This window comes from Chaetura pelagica, unplaced genomic scaffold, assembly GCF_000747805.2.
Source record: "Chaetura pelagica isolate M959 unplaced genomic scaffold, ChaPel_1.0 scaffold312, whole genome shotgun sequence".
Lineage (NCBI taxonomy): Eukaryota > Metazoa > Chordata > Aves > Apodiformes > Apodidae > Chaetura > Chaetura pelagica.
The window spans coordinates 2,027,025-2,038,584 of NW_009952485.1; the positions used below are offsets into that span (position 1 = coordinate 2,027,025).

At 39.6% G+C, this 11,560-nt stretch overlaps 1 protein-coding gene across 1 annotated transcript; it reads left to right on the plus strand.

The window, feature by feature from the left end:
* Positions 1-65: 65 nt before the first annotated feature.
* Positions 66-10,811, plus strand: GALR1 (galanin receptor 1). Its single transcript, XM_010008827.1, has 3 exons — positions 66-775; positions 7,805-7,870; positions 10,470-10,811. The coding sequence occupies exons 1-3, from the start codon at positions 71-73 to the stop codon at positions 10,785-10,787; spliced, it is 1,089 nt and encodes a 362-aa protein (XP_010007129.1). The 5' UTR covers positions 66-70; the 3' UTR covers positions 10,788-10,811.
* The last annotated feature ends 749 nt before the right edge of the window (positions 10,812-11,560 follow it).

An 11,560-nucleotide genomic window follows, 5' to 3' on the forward strand; every position in this document is an offset into this window, starting at 1 on the left:
CGTGGTGTCAGGGAGCTGCAGCTCCGCTTTCCGCCCGCGGAAACTTCGGGCGGCTTGCAAAAGGGGGAGGATGGAGCCGGGGGAGCCCGCCGAGGTGCCCCTTAACCGCTCCCTGGCTGGGGCAGAACCTCCCCGCGGGGAGTTCAACCTGTCCGGGCCGCTGGAGGCGGAGGGGAGGCTTCCCCTCTTCGGCATCGGCATCGAGAACTTCATCACCTTGATCGTCTTCGGCTTGATCTTCGCCCTAGGGGTGTTGGGCAACTCGCTGGTGATCACCGTGCTGGCGAGGAGCAAGCCAGGCAAGCGCCGCAGCACCACCAACATCTTCATCCTCAACCTGAGCATTGCTGACCTGGCCTACCTGCTCTTCTGCATCCCCTTCCAGTCCACGGTCTACGTGCTCCCCACCTGGGTGCTGGGCGCCTTCATCTGCAAGTTCATCCACTACTTCTTCACGGTCTCCATGCTGGTGAGCATCTTCACGCTCTCGGCCATGTCGGTGGATCGCTACGTGGCCATCGTGCACTCCCGACGTTCCTCGGCCCTGCGCGTCCCCCGCAACGCCCTGCTGGGCGTGGGGCTCATCTGGGCACTCTCCTTCGCCATGGCCTCACCCGTGGCTCACCACCAGCGCCTCTTCCACCGCGATGCCAGCAACCAGACCTTCTGCTGGGAGCACTGGCCCAACCCCCGCCACAAGAAGGTCTACGTGGTTTGCACGTTTGTCTTTGGCTACCTGCTCCCGCTGATGCTCATCTCCTTCTGCTATGCCAAGGTGGGGCAAACGGGGTAGCGGTGAGGGGTGTGTGAGAGGGATGGGGTGAACAACGGTGGCAGGTGTCCTTGAGCTGTGGGGACATCTCTGGGCACATGGAGGGACGTGGCACTGTCTGGAGCCAATGGGACAGGGATGAGTTTAGCATAAACAGAGAGAGCACATTTTACAAGCAAGGGCTGACTGGGCATCACACACACGTGTGTGTGACACAGGAAGGTCAGGACCAGGATTGCCCACGGTGAAGAGAGGGGTTTGTACAGGTCATTACTGGGGTCCCCTCTGACAGGTTTCCTTGTTCCAAAGTGCTAAGAAGCCTCTGTGCTTTGCTCCTTTCTCTGTCAGTGCAACTCTCCTACTTCCTTGCAGTGCTGCATGAGGAGTTCAATTCAAATAAAATACAACAAAGCAACAAGGTGTTCAGGCTTCAGATGAAGCATTACAGTTATTTAAAATGCAGTGCACTTAAAAATGACAGAAATCCACCAGCTGGCTCTGATCAAGTTACCATGTCACGTGCAAAAGGTGCATCATGCTGCATAGTCCCTGTGGGCCAGGTCTCTCCCCAGTCAAAGTGGATGGGAGAGTTACCTCTGGCTTTAGGAAGGGCAGATGGTGCCAGGGAACAGTGACAGGAGGACCTGGGTAGGAAAAGGCAATGTGTAAGGGTGCCTGGGTAATGATACTTAAGGACTTTTCTGCTCAGGCAAACTGCCACACTTTTCTGTGAATATTTATTGCAGCCTTCAATGTAGGGTCCGCTGCTTGCTGCTGGATGGTATCTGGAGCATTGGCTGCTACCTGCTGAGTTAGGCAGAGATCCTCCTGTTTCTGTGACAGCAACTTTCTGTAGCAGCATTTCTCCTTAGGCAGTAACTTACATTTTAGATGATAGGTCTGCTCTCCCAAATAAGGATTGTTTAAGTGTTGAGAAGTCAGTTCTTGAATTGACAAGTTAAACAGATGTAACTAATCTATTTGATTTGAACAAATAATTTTATGCTCTGATCAGTTTTATGTGTATTACATCAGCTTAATTGTGATGTGCAAATTAAGGATAGAATGCCATCTAATTAAGCAGAAACTGAGTTATGCAGCCCTCAAAGGGCAACATTTCTTAATTATGGTTTGTAAGCAAACAAGTCCAACCTGGTAAATGGAGAAGAAATACATGTTTTCATATATAAACTAAATTCTGTTTTCCCTAGGTGAATACACTGGTATTTCATCTACTGTGGTGAATATGACTGAGCTGTGAGAAGGATGAAACTTGCCATAGCCAAAGAACATCAGAGTTTTAAGAAAATACTATATAGCTCAGGGAGACTGTTACCAAATGCATGCAGGGGGAGCTTTTCAGCTATTAAGAATCTTCCTGGTATCTTTCAAAGTCAAAGCATCTTTAGTTTCAGCATTAAGTACCAGCCTTCAAATTATATGACAGAAGACTGAAAACAAGTCTCAAAATTATGACAGCCCTGCATAGCAGGGGGGAAAGGAAATATGCCTAAACAAAATGTAAGCATAGTAAATGTAACACACCATGTTGTCACAAAGCACCACTACAAAAATAGATAGCACAATGTTAGTATGAATATGTAGTTTGGATTAAAAACCCCAACAAACAACAAAACAATTCTGTGTGAAATACGTGCCCAGAACAAGTTAATAAAATAAAAGCCACTCAGAGTTCCAACTAAAATATTTTGCTTAAATATTGCCAAGACTAGGGTGTCTCCCTTACTGGGGGACGTGTTTTGACTCTGTAAGTATGATCCTGCTTGCCATGATGTTGGGCTGGAGGACCTAACCAGAAGGGATAAGTTCTGGGAGACACCTAGGAGATATGTGGCATTCCCATCAGCGTCAGTGAAGCTGACATGACTTCTATAAGGTTATTTGAGGTATTTGCACCCTACAGCATCAAGGTTCATTCCTGCCCTCCTTAGGAGCTGCTGGCAAATCTCCAGCTGCAATATTTTGGTACACGGAACAGAGTGAGGAGAAATTAAGGATGATTTGTGTTGAAAATGAAAGCTGAAGCTTTAGGTTTGCCAAAGCTATTGCTACACTCACAGCTCTGCAGCAGAGCACTGCAATGTGGGCTTTTACTGCTGTCAGTAGAGTACCATGAAGTATAACAACTATTTTGCCTTCTGAATGCACACAGAATTTAGAGGATTGCTGCTGTGTAAGAGCCTCAGAAGCGTTATAAAAATAAACACATTAGTTTCTTATGAACTTTGCTGGTTTTCATGAACCGTGGACCAGAGAAATAAGACAACCTTCTGATACAGGAGACTCATTTTTCTATTTGAATATATTGCCTTTTCCAGAGTCCTTTAAGGCAATTCTGTTTCTCTTATAGGCAAATTGCAACTGAACTTTCAGTTCTCAAAGTCTCATTTTTTAAGTTACAGGGAGTTGAGTTCTTTCTCTCACTCTCTCTTAAATTATGTTAAATTATTGTGTTTTCCCCGGTGGGCAGCAAGACTGTTGCAAACTACAGAAGTGCTGAAATAGTGCTAGGTATGTGGAAACAGTGTCCCCCACAAAATCAGAACAGGGAAATCTCACATGATATGCTCTTACAGCAGAGATTTATGAGATTGTTCCCTGTGTCGTGTGTGTACAGATACCCATTTCCTCTCTCCCATGAAAACTTTGGGTCAGTTTCAACCAAATTTGACAGGGGAGGGAAAATGTCAGAAGGAATGAATGGTATTTCCCTAGTTCTGTGGAAACAGGAGTCAGTGAAGAAGGTGGAGAGTCTCCCTCTACTCTCTCTTTTAAGGAGTCCATTTGCACTCAACTGTTAAAAATATGACATAGGGAGAACAGGTCTTGTGTCTCTTCTGCTTATGGAGGAGACTTTGGGAATACACAGTCAAGAGATCACAAATCCATAGGAAACCAACTTTTACTGGCTCACAGAACTACTCTTGAAAGGAGCTTACCCAGAGGAGCAATGAATACATAGTTATTAGTTGACTTACAGTGCTACACACTTCTAGACAGCCTATATTTTTATTTCATTGCTTATCATATTCCTTATATATATTTTTAATAGTGTATGTGTTTTGTAACATTGCTACAATGTTGGCTCACTAATGTGTTCTTAAAGGGCAAAGGGATAATTGATTCCTAGTTATCTTTTAACAAATAACATGTGCCAAGGTGGGGCCATGTGACAACTGATTTTGCGTGCCTCTGCTTTTGAGTACCCAATATGAGGCTTCAGTCCTTGAAGTTAGGCTTCCTTCTATCAAACAGTTTGGTTGGACACCTAAAAAATTAACAAACTTTTCTCCCTACAGATATGTTCTCAGCCTTTATTTTTTTTTTTAGTTGCCTTAAAAATGTTTCTATCATTATCTATCATTCTGAGTATTCTGAATTCATGGAAGACAGTTATGATTTATAGACTTGCTTAAAAGTAACCCATAAAAAGTAGAAACCTCAACATAAAATACGAGCTTGTGTGGTGCTTGATTTAAGATACTATTATCTTAAATCTTGCTGAGCAGCAAGGGAAAACTACTAAACTACACTGACAAGGAAAAAAAAAAAGTATGATACATTAGCAAGGATTATTGACTGAAAGAGGATGAAGGATTTGTTGTGACAATAGAGGTAGCATGATTTCTTTGAAAAATGCATTGCAGGCAATGGCACTTGGATTTAAATCAGGTTCATACTATAAAATATGGTTCAGCATGTAATGCTCGCATCATGGCTCTGTTAAACAAGCACTTCGTTCTTACTAGATAGTGTCCTTGGCCAGGCTTTCTTGCTGCATGATTTTCAGTGGCTGAGAAGGAAGGTGTAGTCAGTGAAATGTAGCCAGATGGGAACTAATCTCTGCAAAAAGTCTGGGCTTCAAACTTTTATATCATTTGGTAGACCTATACAAACAGGTACAGGTCTTTTAAGCTGTTTTTTTCTCTCTCCCTTATTGGAAAAAAAAATCCCTTTTTCAGCTTTATTTGGTCATAGTACCTCAATTTGGGCTGTCAAACTATCTGAAGGTAGTCTCTGAAACAACTGAAAAGACCATATAAATTAGAAATTGGCAGTCTATAGGTAAAATCCAGGGCTTCCCAAGTGCCATCAGTGGGAGCTGTGGTAGCACAGCCTGGACCTTCCTATACTTCTATGATCCTACAAGTGTCCTTACATTCTCTTTCCCAACAGTGTAGCTTTCTTCCCCCAACACCCCACCCTCATCTCCAGGAAAAAAAAAGGAAGCCATTCCTTCCCTAAGAGCCAAATAAACTCTCAGATCAAGAGGTACATGAAAGCTGGAATTAGAAAAGTTTCCTGTAAAGGGTTAAGTTTTCCACAGAGCTGATTTTTAAAAAAATTTAACACTTTGTTTAAGAATGTTGTGACCTATTTTTCAGCAAGGTATTTAATTCCCTGAATTAAAAATGCACCACATGTACATTTATTAGCAACTATTTTGAAAGACTTTCCTTGGAGAAATAACCTGAGACAAAATGAGATGTTAATTTAAAATTACCCTTCATTTTGGTGGTGTGACAGTGTTGTTAGAGGAACAATTGGTTATTCATTGGCTCAGAGAAGAGATAATTTGAATAGGACAGTGAAGAGTGGTGTCTTTGATTTGCCTTGTAGTGTTTATGCATAAAGACCACTTTTAATATCTCTCCATGGTGTTCTCTATAGGTCTCTGAGTGCTGTTCTACAGCTGTTGATAGGTAATAAAATTCTGCCTATTCCTCTCACTGCTGGTTTACATACCACATACCGGCAGCATGTTTTCACTGCAGAGACTTGCTTTATGAAATATGTATATAATTTGAAAGAGGGGAAGTTGAGAAGGATTAATTGGAATGTTATAATCTAAATCTTCAAATATCCCCAAAATACCCAATTTAACAGCTTTGCCTACTGCATCTATCTTTCTTACTGCTTGGGGATATGGTTTAGTGGTGGCTTGGCAGTGCTAGGTTAACAGTTTAACATGATGATATTAAAGGTCTTTTCCAACCAAAACAGTTCTATGATTCTATTCCACGATCTTTCATTGGTCTGGAGATAGATGCAAAGCAAAAAGTTGTGCTAAAACTTTTGGAACAAAAAAATAAATAGAAATGTTCATAACTTTAAAAGAAGATTTTGCAGTCCTGATTTCTGGGAAGAGCTTGTCTGACTGTGGTTTTGGGCTGTGAGGGAAAATCACAGCACAGTAAAGTCTCTGGGTGGCAGCTGGTGGGATTTTCAAATATCCAGTGGAAACAGTCCATCACTGTAAGTTATGTGAAAGGGCTACAATAGGTGAAGCAGCAGAGATCGGAGGTGAACTTCACTTTTTTTCTCCCATGCTCTTTTTTCTGTTCAACCATGGATCAAGCAATTCAGCTGTCTTGCATGCAGTGCCAGCAGGTGGAAAAAGAGTGTGTGAACCAGAGGATCATCTCCTTGATCTTGTGCTGGACCTCAGGGCTTCTTCTGTGCTTTCCTTCTGCTCTGCTACATCTTGGAGAAGGAGGAAGGGCTGAAGCCAAAATCAGACCTTTTCAGAGAAAACCAATTTATTTTTCTCCTGTCTTTCCTGAGCTGCCGTTAGCCTTGGTAGTGGCCTGGCTGGTGTTTCAGAATAGAGAGAGTGTACACAGCTGAGCCTTTCACACACAAGAATGTTAATGCAGAGATAAGCACAAATGAACTTCGCTTCAAATGTTAAGTGGTCACAAGTGATTTTTTTGTTGTTGTTGCCTGTGGTTCATTAGTAACTAAGAGTATATACTTAAAAAGTGGAATCCACTGATGAGCTATGGTTATTATCAAATGCCATCTTATTTCTTGTAATTAATTTTTTATGTTTCTAAGACTCAAATGCCAGAGTGGGATCGAGTCAGTAGGTCGTCTTGTTTGGTGTCTGTCTTGGTAGTACTTAGCTGTGCATCCCAGAAACAGACAATGTCCCCAGGTGATATAAGATAATTTTAATTCACACCCTTTTCCTACCTCAGAAGCCTCTTTATAAGCCCTAAAATTTACTATTATATTCCTTTAAAAAATAATTTTAATGCTTTGATGATCTTACCTATTAAATTGTTCTCAGTTCATCTTAGAGCTATGTAAAATGTAACCTAACTTTAATCATCATCTAACTAAGCTCTACACTTTGATGTTCATTCTAAAAAATTCTTCTTACCATATTTTAATTAAACGCTTGAATTGCATTAAACATTTCTTTTTTTTTCTTTTTTTTTTTCTTTTTGTGGTTTACAACTTCTTAAACACATTCAGCTGAAGAGCACATTCGCTGCCCCCCATGCCTACAAATCATGTCATATGAATATATTACATTCATTTAATAATGACTGCAGAGCATGCACCTCTATGCATCCACTATCCAAAATATTATGTGTAAATAATTTTTTTTTTACTTTGGACCTTGCTTTTGGATGATGAGCCTTTTGAGCTATATGATAAAAATTACACGTGAAAGGTACGTGTTCAATGTCATCAATTTGTTGAGAAAAGCCATGCCTTTTAGTAAAAATTATTTCTGAATGCCAGGGCTTCTTTCAAAGATCAAATAGTGCCAACATCCTAATAATATTAACCGAGGATCCATCTGAAGAAAGCGAATTATGCAAGTGACTCAGAGAAGCTCTGACTCAAAACATGTACTTTCTATGTTACATGCAGTAAAGGTCATTCTAAATGGACAAGCACGGATATTTTTATGGGAGAGGAATGATTGTTAATTCTAGGTTCATGATGCATTTCCATATCTTGCCTTATTCATTTGTAATATGTATCTGCTATGTAATTCATCTGATTTGTTATGTAAGAATTCAGTTGCAGTCTGCTTCATATTTGTTGACTCACACAAATGCAGATACGTAATTCCTTTGGATGTTATACTGTGCACTTCTGAAATGTGTAAATTGCATCGGTGATAAGTGACTCATGCAGTACTGGAAAGCATACTCTGAAATAGGTTTGAATTTTAGAAATGGTGAAATACAAGATGCAAATTAATCTTTTCAGGTTCTTAATCATCTGCATAAAAAGCTGAGAAACATGTCAAAGAAGTCAGAAGTGTCCAAGAAAAAGGTAGAGTGTTTTCATTATCCATACCTTTAATATTTTAGTTTTGTGTCTAAGTGAATTCGATACTATATTGCTTGTTGCCAAACATGCAATGGAGAGAAGGAATTGAAGTGAAGCATTTAATTACATATTTGGTGTCGCTTGCAACTTATCAGGACTGAGATAATCTTTTCTGATCCAATTTTTCCACCTCAGTGCATCAAGCCATTACCTGAAATCCTTAAATTTTGAACTTCAGAGCATCTGAAATTTAAACATGAGGGGGATTTTTTTGCCTCACAGATATTTTCCCCTAACAATTAAATATAATTTAATAATGTATTTTTTTAACTAACTGTTTTTAAAAATGTTTTATTAAGAATTTCTAGGTTTTATGATGAAATGTTAAAATGAGGTTTATTGTGCTTCCTGATAGGAGTCTAATAAGGGACTTTTAATGACTGCAATGCTATCAATTTTCCACAGAATGTCTTTTTCTCTTCAAGACTTAAGTCATATACTGGTTACAAATAGAATCATGGAGGTCTTTAAAGCAAAATATAAGCTTTGTGATTTAGAATATAAATAGATAATATTTAAAATATATGGTTATATATTGAATTTGTCAGTTAATATAACATGGTTCTGATATTCGAGCAGATTTGACCAGAGAAATCATTTGCCTAACTTCTCAGTTTATGAATGTGGAGTCAGAAAACCCCCTTAGGCTACAGCTCTTCATTTGATCTGATCACTATTACCATATGGGCATGCAGACTGTCTGCAATGTAAATGAGATATACATGGGCTCAACAGGGAGTAAGCATGCATTCTCTATGACTTTGAAAAATATCCTAGTCAGGAAATTTTAATTCCTAGAATTAAAAGCATTATGGCCCTGATTCCGTAAAATACTTAACATACATATTTTCACACTTAATGTCATCAAAACATTAAGACACTACAAATGTGGTGTTTTCAAAGGCATTCTGTAAATGCCATCTCTCTACTCCATCTAAATTATTTTCAAACTGGAAATATCTCTGCAATTCCTCTTAAAAATTGCAAATAAAAATCAGATCTGGCTGGGAAATGGCTTCATAGCTTCAGGGAAAAGCATTAAGACTGCTTGGACATATCAGTTTTCAGTAACCAAGGGGACAAAAAAATAAAAAGCAGCCCAAAACTGTTTTTGTCTTAGAAAATAAGTTTCTGACCCTAAGACCTAACTTAGGTTTTTCAAAGCAATTCTGTTTTCACTAGTGTGCTATCTCTTTCTGGTTACTGTATGTTTCTTTTTTTCCTTCTACTGTTTTGTTAAGAATACATTTCAGGCCTAACTATACATTTCTAGCATTATTCAAACCCTTAAGAAAATTTAGGTAAATAAAACTTTTTTCTTTTTCCCTGTGATTTTCCGTAAGAGAAGTCATGTTGTGATTAGGTAGATCAGTCTGAATTACTGCTGACCCTTAAACAATTCAAGAAGCATAAACCAAGTTCAATAAACCAGGAAAAAGCCTAGATACTCTTCATGCTGCACTATTTATCGCTCTGTGGTCACTGGGTTAGTATCCTGTAAAGAAGAGCTTAAGTTATCTGAAAAATGATGCTGTAAAGTGTTAATACAGTAATTATAATGGTCCGTAACATAATATGCTTTGTAATTAATATTTGGTTTTTGTTAGGAGAGTGATTCAGCTGAATGAGGCACTTGTTAGAGGAGTAGATATTAATTAGTTGAGCAACTGCAAAGCACTGACTGCTGTTTCTGAAGTAAGTGAAAGCTAAAGAAAGCATTGACTGTCAAACTCCACTGTGCCCTGGCAGAATACCTGCAGCTCCTGAGAGGGCTGTGCTGACTCACACTGTAGCTGTCTGCATGGATCTAATGAACTGGATGGCCCTTCCTCTCATAAATAACAGAAGTGGAGTCAGGAGGCAGCACTGAGGACACATTGTGTTCCATTTTTCTGAGTTCAGTGTTCAGGTGGTGAGCCTTCATTCCCAGATTTGTTTTGACAATCTGCAGTCACCAGGTATTTTAAGATCCTTATACTTACCTCTGTTTTTTCCTAGTTGTATCTTGGAATGTTATGTTTAAAGGAGAGACTTTCCAAAAAGCCCTGCTCCTTTTGTAGACGCTTGAGCAAAGTGTTTGACTGCTCTAAGATCTTCCACCAGCTGCCTTCCTGTGTAATAGATGGCTCTAGAATTTTGGTCAGAAGTCCCTGTGCACTGTACTAAAATATGATGCACTAGATCAGGATGAAAATTCCCAAAGACCTATGTTATCATTAATTTACCTAAGGCTTATGAAAACCTCAGAGAAGGCTGGGTTTTTGTGTGGGGATCTGGGAACATAATTTTTTACTTTCAAGCAGAAGTATACATTTGCTTTTTATGGTGGCATATTCAATGCTAAGGTGCTCCTTGCAGAAGTTCACTATGCAAAACAAAGCCCATCTAGGTAATGGAGTAAAATCATAATAAATATTCCAAAGTGTGTTCTTTCTCAGTATACCTTTCCCACCCCCAGCCCCCAAACAATGGTATTGAAGCAGGTTAAAGCTGATTCTTCAAATGCTCATCAGACATCTGTGTTTTCCTTTCCCTGTCTCAGACAGCACAGACTGTGTTGGTGGTTGTGGTGGTTTTTGGCATCTCCTGGCTGCCACATCACGTGATTCATCTCTGGGCTGAATTTGGAGTTTTCCCACTGACTCAAGCCTCCTTTCTCTTCCGAGTAACTGCACACTGCCTGGCTTACAGCAATTCTTCTGTCAACCCGATTATATACGCATTTCTCTCCGAAAACTTTAGGAAGGCCTACAAACAAGTCTTCAAATGCCAGATAGGTCATGAATCACCTCTGAATAACGCTAAGGAAAATAAAAGTCGGATAGATACACCATCATCTACCAACTGTACACATGTGTGAACTTTGAAAAGTCCTATATGCTGGCTCTTCACTTGTGTGAACTAAACACCTAGAAAACAAAGCACAATGAACTTTATCTCTGGGGTTTACCTTAATAAAGCTGATCAGTATTTGATGTACTGAAGTTGCATTTGTAGCAAAAGTTTGTGAGACTGTCATGAGAGAAACCTGGGTTGATCCTTTGCATCTTAAATAGTTTTGTCAAATTAAGCTCTTGGACTTTTAAAAGATACTTGGGAGAAAAGTTGGAGATGGTATGTCTGTGTTCTTACTCACTAAGCATATGGTGTGTAAGCATTCAAATATGCACAAAGGAAATGTTGATATGGACAAGTAACTTTCTGACATCTTACTCCATCAAAGTGAAGAGGTGGCTAAATTTTCTGGCTTATAGATAATAAATACCATAGTACTATGATTTCTGAGAGGAAAACTTTTGTTCTCTCCTCAGATTGTTTTGACAATGCATTTTCTCTTTACAGTAAGGATGGGCTTTGCTCAGCATTGTAATAACCCGTCTACAGCTTGAAGAAATTGCTTTAGAGAGGAAATGCTAATTTTGTCTGTTTAGCTGTCTTTTTAATGTAATATACTGACTTATGATGGACTTTTCACCACTCCATATGTCTACCTTACTGTATACATGGAACTTCAGTGTACACTATATAGAGTTTTATTTATGGTTGGTATGTCATTGTACCAAAATGAGGATTGTGTATGTTTTGTTAACTTTGTAGACTTGGAGATGGAGACAGAATTTTAAATGTGCAGTA

Coding starts and splice junctions, on each gene's coding strand:
- GALR1 (XM_010008827.1), top strand. CDS start 71: ATGGAGCCGGGGGAGCCCGCCGAGGTGCCCCTTAACCGCTCCCTGGCT. Junction 776..7,804: donor TCTCCTTCTGCTATGCCAAG/GTGGGGCAAACG, acceptor TAATCTTTTCAG/GTTCTTAATCATCTGCATAA. Junction 7,871..10,469: donor CAGAAGTGTCCAAGAAAAAG/GTAGAGTGTTTT, acceptor TCCCTGTCTCAG/ACAGCACAGACTGTGTTGGT.